The following is a 27465-nucleotide window of genomic DNA, read 5'->3' on the forward strand; positions in this document are numbered from 1 at the left end:
AACGCAACAATTTTCAAGTAACTGACATTATTGCCCAAATTAGCGACGTTTCTTTGTAGCAGGGATGCGACTTCCCCTGCATCCGCGTCTCTTACGGCTATGCTTGCAGTAAGGTATGTCATAGTGAGCAACATGGAGAAAGATTTCTCACTGCATTTAGGCCTATTCATAAGTGAGATTTTCTTTATGGTCTGGAAACGACAAAAGAAAATGTTTTGCTTAAGCAATATTGAAAACATGAAAAAACTGATAACTTCCATAAAAAATAAATATATTAAAATGTTACGCGCTATAAAAAATATCAACAAAAGCCTATGTAGCCTAAACGAGCAAGTCAATTGAATACGTCAATATTGAAGTGTTCTTGTAATGGGAAATGTTAATAAAAGATTCCAATTCGTAAACTACAGGTACGGTAGCCTACCATTTGTAGCCTACTTGGGTCAAAGTAATAGGTAGTAGCCTACTTGGGTCAAAGCTGCAGCAGCTAAAATATTCCTTTTCACATCGAGTGGCATTGCTGTAATACTTCAGAACTTCCTAATGAATAATTTTAATTATTAACCAATCAGGTCATAAAATATTGATGACGCCACAATGACGTACGATGACGCGTTGCGGCACGTTGGTGGATTCGGGTTTTATCAAAAGAGACTTTGCTTCTATATCTTCTGCAGCACTTTGACGTGTGCCGTTGGCACATTGACCATGATCTACACTTTATACGTACCACGGCACAGGTGCCTCGTGTCGGGAATCGAAGACGGTCCTCCTGTTTATAACGAGGTCAGTATCGTTTATCGGGCCAAGACATTCCTCACACTCCAACTACGGTCAATTGGAAATGTAAAGTTTCATGTTGAATGAAAGTCATAACTATGTCACTTGTTTACGTGAAAATATTTCTAATAAATGAAAAAAGTAATATCTTACCGCAGGAAGTCGCCTTATCAGCCATTCCTAACGTCACAAAAAACTCGATGACATCATCAAGCCAGTGCGATAAGTTTGCAAACGTCACCGGCGGTGGCAACGTCACGAGACGGACGATGTCATGCGATCACGGATGGGTTTTCGATGAACCGGACGTGACGTCATTAATCACTGAGGTACGTTTGCAAATAGGCACCGACAACAATCAAGCATTCTTTTCGATTTGGTCGGAAGAAAACAAAATTGTCGAAATCAACTTTGACCACTGACATAAATCCAGCCCACCTTGGTTGACAAATCCCATGCTGAAAATTAACTTTCAAAGAATATTTTCTAAATCTTAAGATTAATTCAAATCTTTTTTGCTGTCAAACTTTCGGTTTGGAAACTTAATTTGAAATGACGTCACTAGTTCCAGGTAGTGTGCAATGAAGCGTGGCTGAAACCACTGACCGTGTCGTTGTTCATGTTCGGAGAAGCTGTGGGAAGCTTTCTAGGAGGAGCATTGTCGGACAGGTGAATGCTGCCAGTGATGATGTGGGCTAGAATCCCACTTCAGCCATTATGCCGTAATAATTTACGTTTCCTCGGAAACAATCTCTCTCATGTCATTCATGTCCAGTGGCGTAGCTAGGGGGGGCGGGCGGACCGCCCCGGGCGGCAATTCTGGGGGCGGCACTTTCAAAGATCTCAACATTCAAAGATCTCAGCCAGGAATTAGCAACTAGAAAACATAGTATAGAGACTTAGCTTTATTTCCGAAAAATGCCGAAAAAAACATGATCTTATCCTTTTGCTATGCCACCTCCTGATAGCACCATTTTACAGGAATATTCATACCCACATTTTTGTTGAAAATGCTCTCAGAATACACCAAATTCAATGTAATTTTTCAAAAAGTGTCAGTCTTGAACGGGCGGCAAAATCTGAATCCGCCCCGGGCGGCACATTCCCTAGCTACGCCACTGTGCATGTCTGACAACGATGCTGCCATCACGCAACACAGCGGCCCCTGTTATGAGCGCCTGTTGTTTTGGGCCTATAGTTTTTCACCGGAAGTGGCTACAATGAGCCGACCACCTATTACATTCAACAACATGTTGGGATTACATGTCAGTAGTCTTTTACAAAAGCTATAAACTTTATGTTTGCTCGTCATCATCATCATCATCATGTGCCGTCTCCGAGCCGAAGCTTGGCTGTCAATTGCTTCCGCCCCTAACGTTCTTTCGCTACTCCCTTTGCAAACACTGTCGTAACTCGTAATAAACTCGAACGTTTTGTTTACTTTTGATGCACGAATATGAATGCATTTGTTTCTGCAGGTTGGGAAGACGACCTCTACTGGTCTGGGGAAAATTGTTCGAATTTTCGTTGTATTTCCTAGTCGGGTTTTCCCCTAGCATGACGGCGTACATGGTCATTATGACGTTGACCGGAGCGTTTGTCTATCTCCCGTACACGACCGCCTTCGTGCTTGGTGAGTACGCTGTCATTCAACACAATGATGTAGCGAAGTAAAGCAACTACCGCGACCGGTGATTGCGGAAGCAGAAAGCGAAGATGGTGGAGATGAAACCGTTAGAGCGACAACAAATTCGTAAAGTTTTGATACCGGTATCAAAACGGTTGTGTTGTCGGGATCGTAGGTTGATACGGAGACTGGTCCCAGGGTCGTAGGTTGATACGGACACTGGTCCCAGGATCGTAGGTTGATACGGACACTGGGATCGTAGGTTGATACGGACACTAGTTACTGGGATCGTAGGTCGATACGGACGCTGGTCACTGGGATTGTATGTTGATACGGACACTGGTGCAACTTCATATTGCTCAAAGAAGTTAAACGTAACTTACTGGTCACGTTTCTAAAACAAATAGTGCATTATGACGCAATTAACAAAAGAGCATAGTCATTACTTTTCACTTGTCAAAATGGGAACTCCCTTGTTTTGGAAACTTGCAATTCGCTCCCACACTCCAAGTGAGGAATCTTACGTTATCTTCTCTATGTTCAGGGAATGAGTTGATGCCGGAGAAGCACAGGAACACGGTCTCCCTCAGCGTATACGGGGGGTACTGCACAGGAGCGGCCATAGTCCCATTAATGGGCTACTTTCTGTCCGACTGGAGGTGGCTGATGAGGACCTCTGGTCTATTGGGAATTCTATACATTCCATTATACTGGTAAGGCAACTTTTTAACGTCAATCGATATTTTTGAAGTCGTTTCTTGCCCATTGCAATGCATTGGAATTCGTCAATGTCGACATTTCTAGGTGATGAAGAAAATGCGACGATCAACGAGCAAAATTTGAGTCGGTTTGAGGCATCGAACTTTTTATCAAACAATTCCACTTGAAGACTTGCGTCACAGACGCAATTTGTAGAATGTTGTAGCCCCTTGGTTCAGTAACTTCAGTTGCTTTATCAAGTACAAAGAACACACTCATGGGAACGCGTTCGACGCTTGCTTCACCAAGTACAAAGAACATACACTCATGGGAACGCGTTCGACGCTTGTCCAAAGAACGTGCTTAATTCTTGCCATCTTGGACACAACATCCTTGGACACAACATCCTGCCATCCCAAGTCCTTCCGAAAGTCTACAACAAACTCCCACCCTTGAGAGAAGAGAGTGGTGCTGCCTAAACAGAGCCCGCTGCGGAGTCGGGAGAAATAAAAGCAATCTTTTCCGATGGAAGATGACTCCTGACCCAATGTGTGATTGCGGCCTAGACAATCAGACGATGAAGCACATCCTCACCAACTGCCCCCTTAGCCCTTCATGTGATGACAACGACCTCAAAAACATCACAAACAATGCTCTTACCTGGCTCCGACACTGGCGTGACAAGCTATGAATGAATGAATTCTTGTTGATCCAAATTCTTGATCGACGAATGAATTGATTTGATTCAGGGTCATCCCGGAATCTCCATGCTGGCTGCTCTCATCCGGGAGACACAAAGAAGCCATGAAAGAGTTTAAGAAAATTGCAAGAGCAAACGGGAAAACCTTCGTCAAGGAGAAACTCACAGCGGCTTTCCTTAAAACTTCGGTTAGTTGATATTTTAACTTGAGCTGTATACGAACAAACACTTTGTCACTAACTTGAGCTGCATACGAACAAACACTTTGTCACTAACTTGAGCTGCACACGAACAAACACTTTGTCACTAACTTGAGCTGCATACGAACAAACACTTTGTCACTAACTAGAGGTGTATACAAACAAACACTCTGTCACTAACTTGAGCTGCATACGAACAAACACTTTGTCACTAACTTGAGCTGTATACGAACAAACATTTTGTCACTAACTTGAGCTGCATACGAACAAACACTTTGTCATTAACTTGAGCTGTATACGAACAAACACTTTGTCACTAACTGATACAAAGCTTTGGTGAATCTCCCATATGGTGTCGCTGTGCAAAGCATGAATTTAAAACGGTCAAGCAAAGCATAGAAGGGACACAGTTAATTGTTGACGTCAAAATGAGACAAATACAAGGTTACTCACTTCTCTAGTTTTCATGTGACAATAACGCAACAAAAGGGAATCACGCTTAGCAGATGGTAGTTGGAAACGTCACAGAAAAAATCGTCAAGATTTGAATTTTGATCAAACTCTGTTAGAATTTCACTTTGGGAAATCCCTTTATAGATCTTCTAAAACAGTGGTTCTCAACCGGGTGTCCGCAAAGCGATTTCAGGGGGCGTGTGAAAGTTTCCGTAGTTTGCAGCATGATTGATAAATTACGAAATTAAAAAATTGGTTGTGCTTTATCTGTGCATTACAGTGATTCTCAAACAGTACGTTGCAACGAACTGGTGCGTCGTTTGACATTTCAAAGGACATCGCACAAAGGTGCGGTTTCCTAACTAAAAAAAAGTCAAAATGAAATAAAATCTTATAAGGCAATGTTGGCTATGTTCAATTTAGTTCTTTTGAGACAGCGGATTGTTGATCAATGCTTACCTTAGGAATGCAAACGTTAGTCAGCAGTCTATTAGCACTCACAATGACTGTGATTACAATGAAATATTGATTACAAATGAAAAAAGGGAGAAATTCTTCGTAACGGTCGCAAAAATTCTATTAATTTTTAATATAATTTATAGAAAAACATTAAATCAGCATATAGATTACTGATTTTTGATCCTGTGTGCCAACATGATAGCTCATAACTTCGTCAATGTCATCAATCGTCGTAAGTGCGTCGTAAGTTCAACAAATTCTTCAAAGCGCGTCGCTCGATTAGGAGACGCGATACAGGCTACCAAAATTTCAGATAAATTTTGTTTAGGGATCCGCGACCACTTCGAAGGTACCAAAAGGGCTCGCCAAGACAAAAAGGTTGAGAACCACTTGTCAAAAACTTGATTCTTTCTGCTCGAAATTGACAAACTTGTTTGCAGCTCGTGTTGACTTTTCAGGATGAAGAAAAACACTTCTCACGTCACAAAGATCATGACGTGGGGGCGAGGTCAAGTTTGATAAAGTTGTTCCGCAGTGCCCCCATGCGGAACAGACTTCTGGTGGCTTATCTGTCTTGGTAAGAAAACTTTTTAAACTGTCAACGTTTATGGGCAGACCTGTATCACTAGTTCAAAGTGTGATAGTTTTTAAGATCGAGTTACGATTGAATAGCCTAATAATTTTTTCAATAAAAAATATCTGCAATTATTGAACATGGATAATCTGTAAACTATGTTGACATTTTTAGAATATTCTTGATTCTTTCTGATTAAGCAGATTCAAGATATTTCCATAGGATTGTAACCAACATGGTCTACTACGGGCTCGCCCTCAACATCACCGCTCTGAGTGGGAATCGATATTGGAATGCTGCTATTTCCGGAGTCTTAGAATATCCTGGAATCCTTTGCGGATTTTTTATCATCCTATGGATCGGGAGACCCATTTCCTTATCAATCCTGATGGGAATTGGGGGGATGTGTCTGGCCATTGCCCCGTTTATCGAGTCTGGTAAGCAAAAGAACAACAGTATAAACATTAAAAATCATACATAGGCCTAGTTACTTTTACCACATTAATTTGAACCATGCCACTGTATCTGCGCCAACACATTGAAGACGGTCTTCGTGACTTGAAGTGACGGTCTTCGTCATCAACACATTCTATGTTAGCAACCATTAAGGTTCGACAAATAACAAAGCAAATGGCCACCTTAAAAGTATGTTGTTTTTCATTAGAAAAGCGAAGCACTGAAACAAGTTCCATTTTACGGTCACGTGATGTTTCATTGGTCATGAGGTGAATCGCTGTGACGCAGGCGCGTCTCTAAGAGTTTTTTCGGGGGGGGCCAGAAAATTTGAAAATCAATTAAAAAGAAAGAAAAAGCTAAACAGATGTGAACAATGATACTACGACATATACAATATGCTAGAAAATAGACATTAAAACAACCATTTTCATCAATTGTGATGCCGAGGGACTAATATCAGCTGTTTAGAAGCATATCAAACCATTTGATGCGGAAACATACAATTTTTCACAAAATTTCGGGGGGGCCCGGGCCCCCTGGGCCCCCCCCATAAATCCGCGCCTGCTGTGACGCGTTGATTCAGTTTGATCTTTTCAACCATCTGCACCTAAATCGATTCGCAACCAATTTATTTTCCAAGAGTACGCAGTAGAGAATCCAAAATGGGGAATTCGGCCCCCGAAAACACAGAAAAGTAACTTTATTCCTGACGTTAACCCTAACAATGTCAGAGCTGATGGAATGTGCTTTCCAGTAAACGGCGCGGCAATGACCGTCCTGGTGATATTCGGGAAGACCGCGCTCATTGGGGCATTCTACATCAACTTCAGCGTCACTGGGGAGATGGCTCCGACTCTGCAGCGCAACATAGCGGTTGGATCATCATCGGCCGTGGGGAAGATCGGGAGCTTCACGGCCCCATATCTCATGTTTCTTGGTAGGTTGCTCCGTCGAAACTCTGATCTTTATGGTTAGATAATAATGTTATGGTTTTGTTTAGAGATCTTGTTTAAAGATCTTTTGATCTTTGATCTTTGATTTAAAGATCTTTGATTTAAAAATCTTTTTTAAAGATCTAGAGATCTTTGTTTAAAGATCTTTTAGCGACAGACAGGGGTGCCGGAAGCAGGGGGGGTGAATGCCCCCTGCCTTCAATTTTTCTGTGGATGGAGGGGCAGGGGGGGCAATGGTGCCCTTTTAAGGTCATGCAAGCTACTGCACATTTTGCAATATAACAATTTCTGCTATTCGCTTTTAGCTTAATTATAATCTTTCATTTTTGCCTCAAAAATAATATTCAGTTATTCAGAGCACAAAATTCTACAACACAGTAGGTTACATCTTTATAACATAGCATGATGCCCTTCTTTGTATACCGGACACTTGTATCATTAGTGAGCGGATAGATTAGCATTATCGCTATATCTTATATAAAAAAAAAAAAAGGCCTTTCAGTAAAAAAAAGTGCCCTTTCAAGTTGAGTCCAACCAGATGACAACTAAGTTTTTACTTTATATAAAGCTTATTTTGTTTCTATAGTAGCTTAAAATGTTGGTAATTTATTTTATAAAGCAGACTTTTCTGGTTAAGACGCACACAATCATTATGTAAAGTGTTTTACACCAACTAAGCCTATTATGTATTTACAACCACACACAGTGACCAAAGCAAAGCACATTTCTAAATAACAAAACAACCAATAAACATAAATACGATGAAGACTAGTGATGTCAGATAATATTTACAGAAGAGAGGTTGGATTGAACAACAGCTGTTTAAAATTACTCAAACTTTGCTCTACTACCAAATACATGGTTTAAAAAACCTAATGTTACTTTTACACTACCGGTACAATAAAGTGTTGCAAACGTTCCACTCAACACAATTCGATCACATGCTACAAAATGAACGCTGTGTACCGTGCAACGAGTAGCCTACTAGAAAAAAACACATCAATTGTCTACAAAATGACGTACAAAAGTATGAAACAAATGCGCAGCTTGCTTGCCGAGCTTACAACTGACTTTAGATTTGATTTCTTGCTTGTGTTACAGCACATGCAGCTTTAACGTACAGATAGATTGGATGAATGAACGTGCACAATGTCAAACAAAATAATATAAAATTTATTACAAAATAATTACCTTTAAAATTGTGATCAACAACATAAAACAAAGGAAATTGAAGAACAGCAATGATAGATCCGAGGCAAGAAGTTAAGCCATAGAGAACACCGAAGTGTTCACTGGGAAAACAAATGACCACAAAGGCTGAGTAGCTTCCATAAAGAAAAGAGCGAAAACAAATTTGCATAAGAAATGAGAGATATTGAAACTTTAACACTGGAATTAAGACAAAACCAGAAAATAATGAAGCGAACAATGAAGTTAAACCAAGACTAAGAGAAACGGCTTTCTCATTTGTGATGTATTCTGGAATGGACATCTTACGAAACCTGTGTTGTGCAATGTCAATTATAGCTCCACTGAGTGGCGTTACCAGTATCCCACCTAATTGCATTAACCCAAACACGTTGATGTAATGACTCTGAGTTGATGATACGTTATTATGAATAAGATTTAAAAGCCAAGGATTCACTGATCCTAAGAAGAATCTGGACCTCAGTTGTAAGATGCCTACAAAGAGCAAATTCAAGAAAAATTTCAATGAAAGAATTGATGACTTCAAAGAACGTGTTTCAACTTCCCCACTGGGATTCAATGGCAGTGTTTCCGAAAATTTATCGTTTTTGTGCAAGCAACAGCTTATCTCGTTGATACCATATTTAAAATCTTCTTTGATGTGAAATGGTGGTTTGTACCTTGGTACAAGAAAAAACGTTCGAATAAACATAAATATGGAACAAAATGAAAAGAAATATAAAATAGCTTTAAATGGAATGCCCCTATCATAAGCCAGTTTTGCAAACACAAATATAACTGAAGATGCTTCAAATGAACCATTAATGAGAGTGCTAGCACATCCCCTACATTTTGGAAAAAAATTTCCTGCAGGAATGTTAGTTAATAGAAGCGTAAATCCAGAACATGCTATTAAAGTCATCGTCAAATAAAGTATATATGATTCTTTGCGAGTTGTGATAGCGGTGATAAGAAATGAAAGACAAAACAAACTGATCCCAATTGTACGGATTATCCAGCCACCAAACCTATCAAATATCCATCCCGAAACCAATATGCTCATATTTCCAACAAAAACTGCTATTGTGAAAACCAAGTTTAGATTCTGGTCTTGCGACGGGCATGCCCACGAATGATTCGCGACCGGCAGATGACAAGATGAGTTGAAGTAATTTTCACGTTTCAAAATGTAACTGAAAGGACTCCAGCCTAATATCAACCCGCTGAAACACAATGTTTCGACGACTGCAGTTATACCTGATAACCAATACTGAATTCTCATTGTGTGACTTTTCTACGAGTTTGCTGCAGTTAGTGTAAATTTTCTTAAACTTTTCTGTTGGGCAAGATTTTGAAGAAAACATTGAAACTTAATCTTTTGTCCAGGTTTTCAATGTCGATCATCAAATATCAGAATTAAAGTCGGGGACATAGATTAAAGTCTACTTTGATATTATTGGCAATACGTAGGCTACTGTCTGTTTTAAATCAACATCTGAAAAACGAAAAACAAAGTGAACATATCGATAGTACAGTACGGTATTTGAAATGATACAGAAATCACACGGACCGGTTATGTTGACGAATAATGTTAAATAAATAAAACATGAACTGTTGTTTTTCTTTTATGGCCAGTCATTAAACTTAGCAGCATAAATACTACAGAAACTTACTGTAAATCAACGTTGTATATATGTTTAAAGAATACTAAATGATCATTTTAAAGTAATTACACAACAAGTACGTTTTAATAACGCAGTATCTGTTCACATTCGTTACAAATACATTTCTAAATATGCAATTGTGCATTTTTTTTATACTCTTTCATTGTCAATGACATTTCACATAGCCTTCGAGCAATGAACTGTTCTTGAAAATATATCAAGTAAAAACCAATTGAAATACAATCATAAAAGATATTAATTATTACGACAGCATATGAATTGATAGGAAATTGTTGGACCGTCTGAGACTCTAGGGAGGACAAGGCTGAATTTTCAAATAAATTAAAGCAATTGAAAACAAATTATCATTCAATTACAAAGATTAAAAATAAATTTAATATTTTTTATTATTGCATTTAAGTGTAAAATGATTAAATCCTTTTCTGCAAAACATCTTATCACTCTGTTTCACTCTGAGTATTGCTTAATGATACAAATATGTAGACAAATTTTTGTTGAGTTTTATTAGGCTAATAATTTCCATCTCAAATTAGATGAATACTGTCGACTGAATCTTTGATAAACCGATATAAATAATGTTCGTTTCCAGGTTGTCAGAGCAAGAGCGTATGGTTTGCTCCAAAACTTGTGCTTAAGGCCTACAGTTGCCTAAACTATGCTCACATTAAAAAAGTTATGGCGGAAATCAACACGTCTTTTCGTGGCTTGCTTGAGCTATGGAACTTTTTGTGCCATATGGATCATAGGGCTAAAATTATCTACTCATCCAATGTATACTTTGGCATGTAACTCAAAGTAAGATACGTTAAACACGTGCGTAGTGAAATATGTTTTTCGGAACATTTTTGCAATGGAATGACATTTTATTGAAAGTAAGTTTACTTTTGAAAGGTGGTGTTCATAATAAGAGAAGTATTTCAGGCTGACTTTATCTACCTACGTTTGATGAGAGCAGGGGCGTAGCCAGCGCAAAATTTCGGGAGAGGTCAAATCAATATTATTGCACATGTCAGTGAGCGCGACAACAAAACGAAGGGAAAGCACCCGAAGGAGGGTCTGGGCCCCAGAAAAATTTGAAAAAATACCTCAAAATTCCGCGCTCTGAGAATGCTTTTAGCCTAAACCAACAATAAAACTCTGTCAAAAGATGCTGTAACACAAGTTGAAATGTTTTGTTTAAAATATTTTGGGGACGGAGCCGGAGGCAATTTCCACGCAATTACATCCGAACATCTCTGAGGCAGGCTACGCTCTTTTAATGACAACAAATTTTCACAGGCCTAAAGTTGAAATGAATACAAATTCATGAAGTCATACTAAATAATAAAGACATCATAAGACATGCCATAATAACATATAAAATTACTTTAACTTATTCACACTGTGTTAAGAGAACTGCCTGTAAATAGGCTACTCTTCAAAGCTGTTGTCTAGTAATGGTATCAACAACTCCAGTAGGCCTACTATACAAATGAAAGAGGCTTATAACCTACATTGATAAGGGCAGAAGCAGGGGCGCCGGAAGGGGCAGGGGGCAGGCGAGCGAATGCCCCCTGCCTTCAATTTTTCTGTGGATGGAGGGGCAATGGTGCCCTTTTAAGGTCATGCAAGCTACTGCACATTTTGCAATATAACAATTTCTGCTATTCGCTTTTAGCCTAATTATAATCTTTCATTTTTGCCTCAAAAATAATATTCAGTTATTCAGGGCACAAAATTCTGCAACACAGTAGGTTACATCTTTATAACATAGCATGATGCCCTTCTTTGTATACTGTGACACCCTTATGTTGCCTAGAGCGCACCTATGAATTTTGTATAGTTCGATTAGCGTACCGGTACGGTAATTTAGTTGAGTTGACTTAATCGGGGTTTTGAGTTCTTTATTCAAATTGTTCGCGAGTTCTGATTATTGCCCTGGCTAAACTTTTCTGGACAAGACTACAACAAATATTATATTATACATTGATTATAATTATTTTAATACATTGAAATAGTCTGACACAAAGTAGTCCTCAAGGCCGGATTAACTATAGTAGCAGATGTAGCAGCTGCTACGGCCCCCGCGCTTCACAAGGCCCCGCGCTTGGTGAACAAAACGTTTTTTTTTTTTTTGCAAAAAACTGTCGAATATAGTTGGTATGTAATTTTTGACTTGCAAACTGGAATGGCATGGGAGAATATTATAGTTGTAGGATTAAATTATTAAGTCCCAACGACTTATTTATCCCTTCCTAATTATTGTAAACTTTAAAAACCGATAATTTCCGCTGGAGGCAACTGCCTGATCGAGTGCCACGAGCCTACGATACTAGTGGTTTGAAAGATTATTCGACTGTACTTGTACATCAGTGAGAAGAGTATCAATCTTGCCGATTGCTTTGGACAGAGTTATTACAACGCGTCCAACACCAGCGGAAATATAACGGAGTAGGCCTACAGACACTTGTCAAAAAAAAATGGTGCTATTGCAGAATATGTTCCATCCTATGCTCATTCGTTGAATCTAGTTGGTGTATGCGCTGCACAATCGTATCCAAAAACAGTTCAGTTCTTTGACTTCGTTGAAAATGTCTATGCAGGCTATTCTTTGCTGTTTCAACACAGCGGTGGTCCGTTCTGGAGTGTTCCGATGGTGGAGTGCTAAAGAAGCTCTCTGAAACACGATGGTCCGCAAGAGCTGATGCCATTAAGGTTATTAAAGAACGTTTTCTTTTCAAAAAGGAGACACAGGAGAAACTTGCAAATGATCGGGTGCAAAAAACAGAATGTCGACAGCGCAGGCAAATGGACTCCTCGAGAAAATGGAGTTGCTCGAAATTGGAATCTTAATGGTTTTTTGAAAAAGCTTACCCGATCGCTTTCAGGCAAGTCAAGCCTCTCTTCAAACAAAGCGGCAAAATCTCAACATTGCTTCAGCGTTGTGTGCCTCTTTGGCAGGATCCCTACAGACTTTCAGAGAACAATTCGTTAAGTTTGAGTCAGAAGCGCAGAAGCTGACTCCAGTGCCGGATTACCGACCAATAGGCCTAAGCACAAGAAGAATTGTCCAAAATCGAACGCACGATGAGAATGGATAGGCAGTGGCCGTTCAGTTTTAGATGCAACGGATATCAACTAAAGACAAATTCCAGGTGGAAGTTTTTCCTTGCAGTATTGGACAGCTTACAATCTGCGCTGGAGCCACGTCGCAAGGCATACACCAATTCGTAAAGCACATTGCTTTTGATTGCTCCTCTCCAGAACTCAACTATTTCACTTCGATTAAAGAAAACAATATTGACACCATGTTTCTAACATTGACAATTTGTTACGCATTTATCTATGTATGATGGTAACTAATTGTACTGGAGAGAGATCATTTTCAAAATGGAAGTTGATTAAAAACTATCTGCGAAACACGGTGGGGCAAGAGCGGCTACACTATAATTAAAAAATATCAAATCTAAAAAATATTCAATTACTTTCCAGTCATTATCTGTACATCAAATCAATCTGCTACAGGCCCCGCACTTGGTTAATCCGGCACTGGTTAGGACCAGTCATATAAGCATATGTCGTCATGTCGATGCCTGCCGCGCATCTGAGCTGGTCTAGATGAAAACGAAAACTCAACTAGACCCAACTAAAAAGTTTATGTAATTTTTCACTCTGTAATTAAATAATTTTATCCGACGCTGTCTTGACACCCTGTGATGAATCGTGTATGGTCTGATGTGTTGATAGTCTTTGAGCCACGCCTCGCATGCATTTCCGGAGCATCTTTAACCATTAGATAATACGAAATCAAGGAACACATTTGTTTATGTTTAGATACAATGAGTAGCTGATGATATGGAGTTGTTACAATACCGGACACTTGTATCATTAGTGAGCTGATATCGCTATATCTTATCTAAAAAATTGGCCTTTCAATAAAAAAGTGCCCTTTTTTCATAATCCTGCCCCTCCAGTCAAAAATCGTTCCGGCGCCCCTGGCGACAGAGCTCATTTTTAAATTTATATCCGATTTACGATGTTATCACATTATAATCCGACTTGTCTTCACTGCTCTATACTAGAAAGAACACAATCGGTACCGTTTTTATCGTCCGCCCCGATAGTTCAGTTGGTTAGCGCGTGACTTCGCGAACGGAGAAGCTTCAAGATCAATAGCGGCGCTGGTTCGGCTCTCGGGGTGTGCGCTTGAGCAATACATTCTAAGGACTGCAGCTCTCCATTCAGCGGCACCAAATGGATGGAATACTTCCAGGCAACAAGACCAACAATGGGAAATTTCACTCTGTCAATCTCGGTAACCGGGCCTGCGTTCAATGCCTCTGCAAGTATGCGAAACTACCAGGAACAACCTACCAAGACTTTGTCAGTAGTAGGCTAAGTTAGTCCAGTTTTAATCCGGTGTTTCTCCGTTACCGAGAGTGGCCGGATTCACCTCCAAGTGCCGCAATCGCCTTCACACCCTGCCTCCGCATCGATCTGTCTAACGCGTCCTCTCTTGTCAAGCCCACCTTGCTGCTTTCCTCCTTTTAACCAAACCTTTGAAGTCTTCGGTATGACCCGACTTGTTCCAAAACAAATAACTGTTACCTTCCAGGGGAAACCACCAGCAGGTTCGTTCCCTTTCTCGTCATGGGAGGACTCGCACTGCTTTCGGCCGTGATGTCACTGGCGGTGCTGCCAGAGACGAAAGGAAAAACTCTTCCGGACACAATCGAAGATGCCGAGATGTTGCAGCCGTGAGTTTGTTGTGTAACAATAGCAAGTGCGACTATTGATGTCTTAACTGGAAACAACCCACCAACGTATATCTTGGACGGCTCACTATTTAGCGCCACTTTGTGGATGAAACGAATAACAAAGGCACTTCAAACAGCGGAAACGTGTCAACTTCCGCGTCACGAATAAATGTGTCTTTGCTGCAGCTCGATTATGTCTGAACTCTGCAACTGTAAGCGTCGGGACAAACGGCGCGGGTTCACAACTCTTGAGATTTCAATTCAAAGATTTTTTATTTTCTCAACACAAGAAAATGTAAGCACCTGAATCTTCACTGTCTCCCCATGGGATCGAAGCGAGATGCTTGGATCTTAACGATCTCTTCCTTGCAGGAGATTGTGCCGGAAGAGAGATCGTTGCTAGGAGACCACCAACCGCAGGGCAGGCAGTGACGTCAAAGAAGAACACAAGATATTGCAACGAATATGATTGATGACGTAGACAACACGTTGATGACGCAATGGCTGCTTTCATGCAGGTGGAAACCGGAAGCAAGTTACGTTCCGTCAAGCAACTTAATTGACTTCTTCAATACGAAACGTTGTTTGCGTCAAAATAAAATCATAAACAAAACAAAATATCGGGATTGATCGCAGCGTGAACGGAGGCAGGGAAGTCATTATGATTGTCGTGGCAACCAGCACAGCAACAAGGAAGTGGAATGACGCTCAAGGGGATTGCGCTGCAGGTTTGCGTCGCTCCTTCCTCCTCGCTCTTTCTTCCTGTAATAAGTCGTCAGTGAAGTCCACGACTAGAAGAACTGGTTCAAGGGAGGCCCAAGAGGGTCCCACCGCTTAGAACCAATCGCTTCCATGGCGACCGTTGTCCATGACAACCCATGTTCGTCTTCCCGGAGGAGCGAAAAATGACCATCGCTCTTCGAGTGAACAGAAAGCGAATGATCGAACACAATGAACCTACCAGCGCGTTGTAAGAATGATCGCACACGATGAACCTACCAGCGCGTTGTAAGCTCCCAATCGCTTGAGCCACTGCCTCCAGAAGTATTCCAGAGTGAGGTTGTTCATGAGGAATGCGGTGGCTGGCTTTCCATCGTGGTATATCTTCACCACTAGACCTTGGACGATCTGCGGAACCAACACATGTTGTCTAAATGGGCCCGGCAAGCGTCGAACCAGTGACCTTCAGGTTGCCAGTCAACACATGCCAGTGACCACACAACCAGTTCAGGGTCGCTAGTTCGAATACCTAGTTCGGTAATATTCTATTGAAGAACCTACCTGTCTATCAGGGGGCAAGGAACAGTTGACAGCCCCTGCGTAGGCGGCCACCTGCAAGGGGTCGTCATAGCAATCACTGAGGGTGTACCGCGTTTTGGAGGAAGTCTTCCAGTCAATCGAGCAAAAGTTGCCCCTGAAACGAATGAAGCCACTCAACAGAACACGTCAGTGATACGTGGCATCACCATAGCAACAAGGACAAGACTTGGAAGTATCAGCAGTGGATCTTTTAACAACGAAGCAGCTTCATCCGCGGATGAACTTTGCACAAACTGATTTTCGATCATTTAATCAAGGGATTAGCTTACTTCTCGCTTAAAAGATCTAATTATTCTAATCCTAAGAATCCTTGTTGCTACGAAGATGAACCAAAGGCTCACAACCACCGACAGCCCGACACACCCCAACATTCAACAATCTTTAAACGGCGAGGAAAGTAACTAACACAAGCAATAGGGTGTTGCAGGCGCCCCATAAAATTTAAATCTTGGTCTCACCATGCTTACCTTTATTGTGGTACTGTGTTTAGATCAGTAGACCACAAATATGAAGTTTCATAAATTTTCATCGACGTTTACCTCCACCGCCGAGGCCATTTTGAAGCCCACTTTTTGAATTTTTTCATGTTTTTTGCCACTAGAGGGCAGTGTATAAGTTTTGTAATATTGGGGGTATATTTAAAAGATGCTCTATGATGTTCTGAATTGTTAAAAAAAAAATTGGAGAAATGGGATGAGTATATCCAGAAATATTCAAGTTTTGTCACTAATTTTTTGCACAATACTGCTCCTAGTGGTGAAAAGGAAAATTAAAATATCTCAAAAACTACTCATCATATTGTTATGGAACTTGCATGCACCCCCCCACTTTCATGGGTAAGGAATTTGATTTTAGCAATATTTTTGCAAAATATTACCACTAGAGGGCGGTAATCCTAATTTTGATCTATTTTCCTGTAAAAAGGCGATATTGTTGCATTTCTTGAGCTGTGCTATCTGAAGAATACAATTTCATGACTTGTGCACAACAAAATTTATTCAATTGTAAAGAAACTGCATGCATGCACTATATCAGTGGTTCTCAACGGGTTTTGATTTTGTAGGGGGGCGGTATGATTACTTCGGCTTAAGGGGGGCGTTTTGATTATTGGGGGGCATTCTGGTTTAACCTATCTACCACCCAGCGTAACGATTCGTCAAAGAGCTTGTATCTTCGTGGTAGCATTTCCTACCTCATACCTTGGTGGAAAAGGGATTCAGCTGTGTTGTTCTGCTACATACCAAACAGCGAAACCCACTTGACATATCCATAAAAGGTGATCTTCGAATGTTTCTCACTGGCTTTACACCGGATGTGAAGAAACTGGCACTTTCTCACCAAGCCCAAGGTTCACACTGACTACCAGTAGGCCTATACTGTTTTCATGCTCGCAAATAAATATTTGCTTTTCATCAAATATAGTTACTAGTCTCTAAAACAGTTACAGCCTGTTTAACCCTAAAAGGGGGATCATCAAAAGGTCCTTATCCTAATAGAAATATAATTCTATTTGAATAAGGACCTTCTGAATTTCTTAGAATTCTATTTGAAAAGGTCCTTATTCTAATAGAAATAGAATTCTATTTGAATAGGGACCTTCTGATGATCCCCCTTTTAGGATAAAACAGGCTGTAGCCTAAGGGTTTTAGAGACTGGTAACTAGTCTATATTTGATGTAATTCGCTCTTCTTGGCTTTTTGGATGGCATTGAGCACTTTTTGTAGTATTGTTTTATATTCGCTTTTCGTAATTAATCGTTTTTGTTGGGGGGCGGTAACATTTTGCCAGTTCATGAAGGGGGCGTTGGGCCAAAAAAGGTTGAGAAACACTGCACTATACCAATAAATCCAAACAGGCATTGTGAATCTTAGTTAACACAATTTCCGCAAAGGCAGTTTTGCATCTTCATTGTGTTGATAAATGACGTTTTCTATGATGTGGTATCTTTCTTCGATCCTCCTCCAATACTTGAATATAGTTTTGCAGATTTTTTTCTTGTTTTGCTAGATGAAGAAGGTCGGATACCAGTTTTACCCCTCTGCTGAATCATTGCAGACTCTGAGTGCACTTATGATACCATTAGCAGAAGCATAGCCATCATCTATTTCCCACTCTTTCGGATGTTTGGCAAGAAAAGTTGTTGAAATGTGCAAAAGTTCAAAAAACATTTTGCTGCTGGCATTTGCATAGGAGCACAATGACAATGAGTTATCATTAACAATATCTGGCAGCTCTGGCTTTCCGTATCCATTACCAAACCTGTTTGTAACCTGGCCATCGAAACTTGCATTTAAATGCAACAGAGTTCCAGCCAAAGCTTCCTTTTCATCCATAGTGACTTGTTCGTCCCATAGAGCTAAGGGGAGCAGTTCCTCACAGTCCCCAGTTACATACCATGTGTGCCTACCTAAAGCTTTTAAAGCAGCAACAGTGCAACACTGATATTGTCTACTGCAGCATAGCTTTTGATGTTACTTACCACTCTACCAGTTGCAAATCTTCTCGGGGTGCTGATGCAGCAATTGGACAGTTGAACCACCATCCATTAAATTAATACAAAAGTGCAAAAGTCAACAAATCACTCTTTGTTTTGTATTTGTGACTTGGAAATGATGCCTTGTGGTAGAAAGTCTTGCAGCATTACTATCTTATAGCAATAGAGCTGCTTTCCCATCCACCTTGCTCGATGGACTGTACCACATTTCATGAAGTTGAACTGTCCACTGTTGATTCCAATGTACATCGCCATCAGGTTTAAAAGTTCTTTGTAGTTACCCCTCTGATAATTTTGCATATCTCTCTCAAAATTTATAAGTGCTTCCATTTTTCTTTGAGTTGTTACAAATTCTCCCAACTCTTGAGGATCTTTGTTGTGCAGTACAGCTGCAGCATGTGGGGTTGCATCAATTTTTTTGAATAGTTCAATGTCTGGAGATCTTGACATTTCGATTTTCACGGCATTGAACTATTCAAAAGATTCCGGAACAAAGGATTCAATGCAACCCATCATGATGCACACTGTCAGTTTTTGTTTTATGTATGTTTCGGCGTTTCGCATCCAAACAAAAATAAAATGACCATCCATCCATGTACTGCATACTAAAGATCCTCAAGAGTTGGGAGAATTTGTAACAACTCAAAGAAAAATGGAAGCACTTATAAATTTTGAGAGAGATATGCAAAATTATCAGAGGGGTAACTACCGTAACTACAAAGAACTTTTAGACCTGATGGTGATGTACATTGGAATCAACAGTGGACAGTTCAACTTCATGAAATGTGGTACAGTCCATCGAGCAAGGTGGATGGGAAAGCAGCTCTATTGCTATATAAGATAGTAATGCTGCAAGACTTTCTACCACAAGGAATCATTTCCAAGTCACAAATACAAAACATATAATTTAATGGATGGTGGTTCAACTGTCCAATTGCTGCATCAGCACCCCGAGAAGATTTGCAACTGGTAAGTGACATCAAAAGCTATGCTGCAGTAGACAAAACTATCAGTGTTGCTGCTTTAAAAGCTTTAGGTAGGCACACATGGTATGCAACTGGGCAGCTGATCCCCTTAGCTCTATGGGACAAACAAGTCACTATGGATGAAAAGGAAGCTTTGGCTGGAACTCTGTTGCGTTTAAATGCAAGTTTCGATGGCCAGGTTACAAACAGGTTTGGTAATGGATACGGAAAGCTAGAGTTGCCAGACATTGTTAATGATAACTCATTGTCATTGTGCTCCTATGCAAATGCCAGCAGCAAAATGTTTTTTGAACTTTTGCACATTTCAACAACTTTTCTTGCCAAACACCCGAAAGAGTGGGAAATAGATGATGGCTATGCTTCTGCTAATGGTATCATAAGTGCACTCAGAGTCTGCAATGATTCAGCAGAGAGAGGGGTAAAACTGGTATCCGACTTTCTTTATCTAGCAAAACAGGAAAAAAATCTGCAAAACTATATTCAAGTGGTGGAGGAGAATCAAAGGAAGGATACCACATCATAGAAAACGTCGTTTATCAACACAATGAAGATGTACAACTGCCTTTGCGGAAATTGTGTTGACTAAGACTCACATTGCCTGTTTGGATTTATTGATATAGACATAGTGCATGCATGCAGTTTCTTTACAATTGAATACATTTTGTTGTGCATAAGTCATGAAATTGTATTCTTCAGATAGCACAGCTCAAGAAATGCAACAATATTGCCTTTTTACAGGAAAACAGATCAAAATTAGGAATACCGCCCTCTAGTGGTAATATTTTGCAAAAATATTGCTAAAATCAAATTCCTTATCCACGAAAATGGGGGGGGTGCATTAGGGTGTTGCAGGCGCCCTCATGTGGTCAAAAACAGCTCTACTTTTTTTTTGGTATTCCTTTTGGCATATTAGGACACTTTGTGGAGTTTTATTGAGATTGCAGAAAAACTGAGTGAGCAGATTGCAAATGAATTTTACTAGTACAAAATTGCCATATTCCCACCATTGTGGGCATTAGCTAGTGCGTTAATTTTCTGGTAAGTCTAATTTTGGTAATACACTACTGTAACAATCTTAACAGCACCTTTCTTATGTCACAAGTCATGAAATGTTTTACAATGCATGATACGCTAACTCCATTTTTGAATGATCCTTATTTATACTATGGTATTTCATTAAGTTTGAAACATTGCATTATTTTAAGGTCTATGACTTTGGCTCGTTTTCTATGTTTTAGGCCTAACTAGGTAGCACACTGCAGTGGTGTCAACAAATGCTTATGTTTTAATTTTTGTGAAGGTTTACATTATTTAATCTAGTACTGTAGTGTAGACACTGTGTGTTATAATCTACTATTATGACCAGTGGATCACAAAAATTAGAAAAAATGCGTTTCCTTCTGTCTATATCTCCTACTAAAGGTGACCAAAAAATCAAGGGGAGCAAACTTCCCGCATATCGGCAAGTTATTCTTAGCTTTCTGTCTTTCCTAGAAGAGATGGAGGAAGAAACTTCAATAAAGACATTTAAAAGAGAATTGTTAACACAAACAGCTAATGAGCCAATAACAGCTAATAACACAAGCAGCTAATCAGACAACAAGTGATGTTCTGATATTCTATAAAAAAGCTAACATTCCCACACTACACTCAGTAAAAATGGCTCAGAAAATAGTGAAATTTTACGATGAAATAAATGGGGTTCTCAAAATTCAGCTGGAATACTACAAAAAGAATGAAGGCAAGCAATCTACATTCTACAAGGATCAAATCATTTAAAGACAAGCTACAACTGACCTTTCCCTTCTGGCCTCGAGATGCAATGGAACGTATTCCGATAGAAGATAGGCTAGAGAATTTTTAAGGAGCAAGCAAATGACGAGGGAAGCGACATTGGGTGGAAGCGATCAAGTAGGCTACTTCAACGAAAAGTAAAAAGGAAGCTATCGAGAAATGCAGTTCAGAAACAAAGGAAAATGAAAAGAAGCGGAAAGACAGTTGAGAAGAATTATCTCTACTCTTTAATCAGATGAAGCAATATCCTGATTCAACCAAGTTCTTAAGAAATGATTATCTAGAACTTATAAATTTATGTGACTTGTAATATGGGAACTACTTCTTCAGTTGGTGTTACATTGCAACCACCAGGAGCACTGCACCGAGCCCGCTGGATGAGCAAGCTTATCTATTCTGTTAAAATTGTTCTTCTGGAAAATGAGGTACTCAAATTGCAAAAGCCTTATGTAGTTTTGAGGCAGGATCAGCTGAAGAAGCTGAAAAGATTTGTTCAATTTGCTATGTATATATTATGTTCCCTGGTGGCTTACATATCCTTTCAGAAGAGCTGCTCCTTCAAATGATCTCAAATTTTTAAAAACATTGTCACAATACACTGACAGATTCTTTGGTGGCAGAAAGTGCAAGGAAGGCATTGTTAAAACACCTCTGGTACCTGACAGAAGAAATGGTTCCACTATCTCTCTTTAGTTCTGTTGTGTCCAACAGTGAAAGACAACCATTGCTCAGGCATTAATGTAGCAGCCAAAAGGTGATGGTATTTTCAAGAAAAGATTTGGAGTTGGATTTGGTAAACCGGTTTTTCCTGATCTTACACAATGTGCAAATGATAAAATGCTTTGCAGCTTCATAGGTCCCGATTCATGGAACTTCTTTCAACTGATGAAGATCGATTCATCTTTTCTTAGCAAATCAGTGGATGAGTGGGGTCATGAACACTCATATGTAGAAGCAAAAAACAAAGTTAATCACTTCCATGTTCTTAATAATTCTACAGAGCGGGGGTCAAGTTGGCACATGATTTCCTTCCATCTGCTCAGCTTGAACAACGCTACCAGAACATTCTTCAAGTTGTAGAAAATACAAGGAAGTCATTGCATGTTGGATTGTTGGTTGGCATGGATGTGTTGTGACCAATCAATTTTGAGTTAACAATTATCCAAAAATACACTTAATTATAGAAGATGAGTGTTCAAAGATATCTATAGTTTATTTGCAAAAAAATTCAAAACCAGTGACATAGGCAGTAATTTTATCAAAATTTTTAAAGTATAGATATGATATAACCAAATACAAGTGTCAATTAATAAACATTTTCACCATTGAGAAACAACCATATAAAAATAACACCAATTTTTTTCATTTACAGGCGGTGAGTTGACATTTTTTCTTGAAAATAGTGAAATTAAGCATTGAAAAATTCAAATTAAATCTGCTACTTCAATTTTCAAGCAATCTTGTTGAAATTGCACACAATGTGTTTTTTTACCAAAAGGCACATATAAAAAAAAGTAGAAGTGAATTTGATGAAGTTTAGTTTTTTGAGGGGCGCCTGCAACACCCTAGGGTGCATGCAAGTTCCATAACAATATGATGAGTAGTTTTTGAGATATTTTAATTTTCCTTTTCACCACTAGGAGCAGTATTGTGCAAAAAATTAGTGACAAAACTTGAATATTTCTGGATATACTTATCCCATTTCCCCAATTTTTTTTTTTAACAATTCAGAACATCATAGGGCATCTTTTAAATATACCCCCAATATTGCAAAACTTATGCACTGCCCTCTAGTGGCAAAAAATATGAAAAAAATCAAAAAGTGGTCCTCAAAATGGCCTCGGCGGTGGAGGTAAACGTCGATGAAAATTTATGAAACTTCATATTTGTGGTCTACTGATCTAAACACAGTACCACAAAAAAGGTAAGCAAAATCCGAGAGGGTCGGGGCGCCTGCAACACCCTAACAAGCAACCAACCTCCTTTTCACAACTTGCACATTATTTTAACGGAATGCATTAATAGTAAACTTCGTTAAGAAAATTCGGTGAGAATCGGATTATTATTTTAAACCCAACATTTCCCATACACACTTTGAGGAACCTATTGGTGGTTCTTCCCCATCACCGCTTACTTGTACTTTGCGACACAATCCACAAATCCGTAATACTTGAGGTGGGGGTGAACGTGCTTTGCTTCTACGGCGTGAACCGAATCCACATCAGCTAAGATCGGCTGTACGCTCTCCCACAAGGGCGCCCACGAGCGGTCCGCCACGATGTCTTCTTCTCCGCAGAGCCGCCGTTCGATGGCAGCATGGCACCGAGTACCCGCTTGCAACGTGGCTGCATAGATGAATGGTGCATTGTTAATCGTGATCTGAGAGCCGCTGCATAAAAGACAGGCCTTCCACAACCGAACAGCAACGAATTGATGCAAAACTGTTTTTAGCTCATCCGCTACATTACAAAAGTTAAGTAGTTAACATTATTTTTTATTTACAAAATATTGTACTCCTTAGAGCTTAAGTCCGCGCCGACAGCTCAGTTGGTAAGCGCGAGACTTCGTAAACGAAGAAGCTTCAAGATCAAGCGGCGCTGGTTCGACTCTTGGGGTGTGGGATTGAACAACGCATTCTAAGAACTGCTCTCCGTTTAGCGCCACCTAGTGGATGGAATAATTACCCGGCAAAAACACTTCAACAATGGGAAACTTCACTCTGCCAATCTTGGTAACCGGCCTGCGTCAGTGCGTCAAGAGCCTCTACAAGTATGCAAAACTACCAGGAATAACTTAACAAGGCTTGGTCAGTTCGAGGATAAAGATTCAAAACCAAACAACTAAGACTAAGAAGTTAGTTTTAAAGCAGTTAAAGTTGTGTTGACAGCAAGCTTGTAGCAGGGGATACAAAAATAGAGCATCGACGCCTCTCATAAGGCCCAAAAATCAAGTTTCGCGTCTCGTAATGCAAGTTCCATATGACAATAAAATGTAAAAAAAAACAACAACAAAAGTTAATACGGGATAAGATAATATCTTTCAACAAGTAAAATGAAACATGTACAAGAGCACTGATGTACCTTTCTGCATTGCGTAGAATCGCTCCTCTCCCATCTTTGCTATCATCTTCCTCTTCCATGCGAGGAGAGCCAGCTCGCTCTCCACCGGTTTCGTGGCTCCCAGGACGCGCGTCACAGATGGGAGCTTCTATACAACAAAGGGGCTCTAACCACACACCTCATATCAATCATCGTTGCCCAATGCCCATACTATAGAATTAAGTGGCTAGCATTTTTGTGTCATTAAATATCTCTCCAGGGATTAAAAGAGCCTCAGTTTACCTGGTTTGATTTATTCGGTGCAGAAAGTTCCCTTTGTCTAGATAAGATTCGACTCTCGGTTAATCAGAGCGCGCAATTGCTTTCCACCGAGTTGCGCAAAGTTAACCACATACGGCGCTTGGAAACCAAAGGGAAAAGTTTCTAACAAGAGGACAATAAGACAAACACACTACAGATGACACAGACTAACCTCTAATGAATCAAGGTCACCAGAAAACTTCTCTGTCTGTGTTAAAGGGTGCTCCAGAAGCTGTGCCCCCTGGAGTAGAGAAGCATCACGACCAGCACAACGGACCGGTTGATGAATTGTTTTGGAAAAATTCCACTTCGATAGACGATGTAGCACCAATGAGCACTGCGGAAGGATATTCATAGCAACGCAATGAAGTCACTTCATAAACTTGAATTTGCTCTGCTGGCATTGCGCCTCACATTGGGCGCTTGTTTTGTGGATCACAATGAAGTACAAGTATTAGTATGGCATTTAATTATTTAAGCTTTACAATTACTTTAAAACACTGAGTCAAGACTGGAAACACCACCGGCCGGTTAGCGCCAACGTATCTGTGCTGGTTGGGATCCACTTGCAACTTACCCGACATTGGAGAATATTTTCATACGAAGCGCTGAGCAACCTCCGACATTGTGCAGAAGTCATGCCACAAAATCACCAACCTGGAAGCTACATCTGGAGGAAAACGTTAAAAAGTTTATCGCAACAACTCACGCACGGGATGCAGCAGTGATGAATATTGCTATGAGCACCAGAGCACCTGGTGAAAAGGAAAAGCGAGCATGGTCCTTGACCTTGTAACATGCTCAACTTGTTTGTGATGAATTTCAATTGTAAACACCAAGGATAAAAGTAAGATGTCAACTGAATGGATCAAAGGACCGGTGAACAAACATCCCGCTCTTACTGTGGAACATTGCTCGCAATAAAGCACAAAACATATGAACAGGAATCGAAAACCATGTTGCAGATAAAACGTCCGTTATCCACTTAAAACCTAAATATGACCCAAACATTACAATTTTGGCAGGGTGGTCACTTTGTTGAACCAGAAACTGAATAAAACTGATGTCACCTTTGAGCCACATTAAACCTTCAAAATATCTAACAATGCTTTTTAACAACATTTGCATTTCAGTGAAAATCACATTCAACTACCGGTATCAAACAGTTCAGAGATTCAGTTCTTCAATGAGACTTAAGGTAATTGCTGAGCTGCAACTTGTACGTGAAAATACTTCATTTCACTTATCACTTTACGCATGTGAAGAGTGTAGGACTAAGTGAGTGCATAAGGAAACCACCACCTAGTTTTTGCAATTTAGAAAAATTGTAACAACATTTTACAACAGCAGTGTCAAAACGATTTCAAGCAACTCGTACAATAAAAACTTTGACAATAGACACTAAGTAGCCTGCACCTCCAATCATGCACAAAAGATTATGCAATAATTTGTATTTAATATCTAATTGACACAGTCGTTCTCATCAAAACAGACAATTTTGAGAAAGTTTAAATGACAAGATCTGGCAACAATGCTTTAACTGGCCATGTGAGAGGGCAAAACAATAAAAGCCTAGCTCTCCACATACAAAGGTGCCTAACACACTGAACAATATACACAGACAATAACACACAAAAAGGTCATAGAACTTCGCTATTGGTGGTTATGTTAGTAGCTCAAAACCTCTATCAGACCCACCAATAAGCTTTAAAAGATGCTTGCTCATATCAGGGATATTATTATATATATATAAAGCAGAATAGTAGACGATTGAACAGTGAAGCATTGAAGCTGGGTGCGATTGTATGATTGGGATCGGTTATTTTCTTAGATACATAATCAATCAAACACAATAAAATGAAATTGTTGTCGTATCTAGGCTGATGCCTGATGTTTGAAGGTTAATAAAATGTTTTCTATTTATACATATTCAGACATTCATTCATGTAACGCACCATGCACGGCAAAGATATAACTTGTTTAGGTTGATGGTGATGCCTTGTAGCTTTCTTTATACCTATAACTTTTGAGGTCAAAATTAATATCACAAAAAGTAGTTGATATGACGAATTTACTTTGGTAGGTATGCAGGCAAAATGGTTTTGATGGAATTATATAACAACCACACCAACCATTGCTGAATTTTCTTGAGAATTTGCGAGTTGTGAGACGATTTCTTTTACTTCAAACCAACTTTCACCAAAAATAAAATTTCTGTATACGAGTTTAAAGTAAAAAATTCTGGCAGCACTGACAGTGGGTATTTTAAGGTAGGCTATATACCCGAGACATGTTTGTGTATTTAGTGGGTAGGCATCAATTAATTGGTTTTCTTGCTTCTTTCTTTGCTTTTTCTTAACGCTTCTTGACGTTTCACATAAATGAGATCAGAAGAAGCTGCTTTGACCCAAGAAATAACGAGGACAAGCAAATTAAACAAAATTGGCATCGAGTACACAATTGATATGAACATTCCCATTGAATCAAAGTACTGGTGCTTGGAAGCAAACATTTTCCAATTAGCAGCACACCATTTGTTGATATGCTCAGCTGCATATATTCCAATGCAAAGCAATCCAAAATATGCAGCTTGGAAATTCATCCTGCGCCAAGTTAGAATTGTGCAAGAGATCAAAAATACATAAAGAGAGAGTAAAACCATTAAAAGTCGCTTTTCTTCGATCCAATCTGTTTCCTTGATAACAAGTAGCATTGATGAGACATCTCCCAACTGCGTAGCCTGTTGGCTCATCTCAACTTTTTACTTAGTTCAAAATAACAAACTTTAAATTTGCCTAGAGTTCTAAACATTCAAGTATAAATAACTAACTCTGTCTATAATTTGATGCTTTATCATAGGTATTTCCTCAGGCTAAGGTTTTTAATATTGTAATGCATCAGTAGACTAATGCTCACCATTCAAAAAATCAGAAGTCAATGTTTGCATTTACCATGACCAATCTTGTAACAAATGAAATAAAAGTTTTCTCTCTCCTTGTGAA

General features: G+C 39.6%; 2 protein-coding genes across 3 annotated transcripts; one reads left to right on the top strand and one right to left on the bottom strand.

The window, feature by feature from the left end:
- The first annotated feature begins 232 nt into the window (after positions 1-232).
- Positions 233-15092, top strand: LOC145785430 (organic cation/carnitine transporter 2-like). Of its 2 annotated transcripts, XM_082597087.1 has the most exons (12): positions 233-410; positions 573-786; positions 939-1109; positions 1346-1449; positions 2259-2413; positions 2952-3120; positions 3856-3994; positions 5377-5495; positions 5715-5929; positions 6703-6885; positions 14369-14510; positions 14883-15092. In XM_082597087.1, the coding sequence occupies exons 2-12, from the start codon at positions 598-600 to the stop codon at positions 14911-14913; spliced, it is 1617 nt and encodes a 538-aa protein (XP_082453213.1). In that variant the 5' UTR covers positions 233-410; positions 573-597; the 3' UTR covers positions 14914-15092. The 2 variants fall into 2 exon arrangements, with proteins under 2 accessions (XP_082453213.1, XP_082453214.1); XM_082597088.1 differs by lacking the exon at positions 233-410 and having other exon boundaries at positions 552-786.
- LOC145785431 (mitochondrial genome maintenance exonuclease 1-like) lies at positions 14765-26774 on the bottom strand. The gene is made up of 7 exons (XM_082597089.1): positions 25041-26774; positions 24636-24800; positions 24185-24311; positions 23239-23449; positions 15792-15924; positions 15510-15638; positions 14765-15272 (listed from the first exon to the last, which is right to left on the bottom strand). The coding sequence occupies exons 1-7, from the start codon at positions 25101-25103 to the stop codon at positions 15219-15221; spliced, it is 882 nt and encodes a 293-aa protein (XP_082453215.1). The 5' UTR covers positions 25104-26774; the 3' UTR covers positions 14765-15218.
- Positions 26775-27465: the final 691 nt, after the last annotated feature.

The sequence above is a fragment of the Aplidium turbinatum genome, chromosome 16 (assembly GCF_918807975.1).
Source record: "Aplidium turbinatum chromosome 16, kaAplTurb1.1, whole genome shotgun sequence".
Taxonomy (NCBI): domain Eukaryota; kingdom Metazoa; phylum Chordata; class Ascidiacea; order Aplousobranchia; family Polyclinidae; genus Aplidium; species Aplidium turbinatum.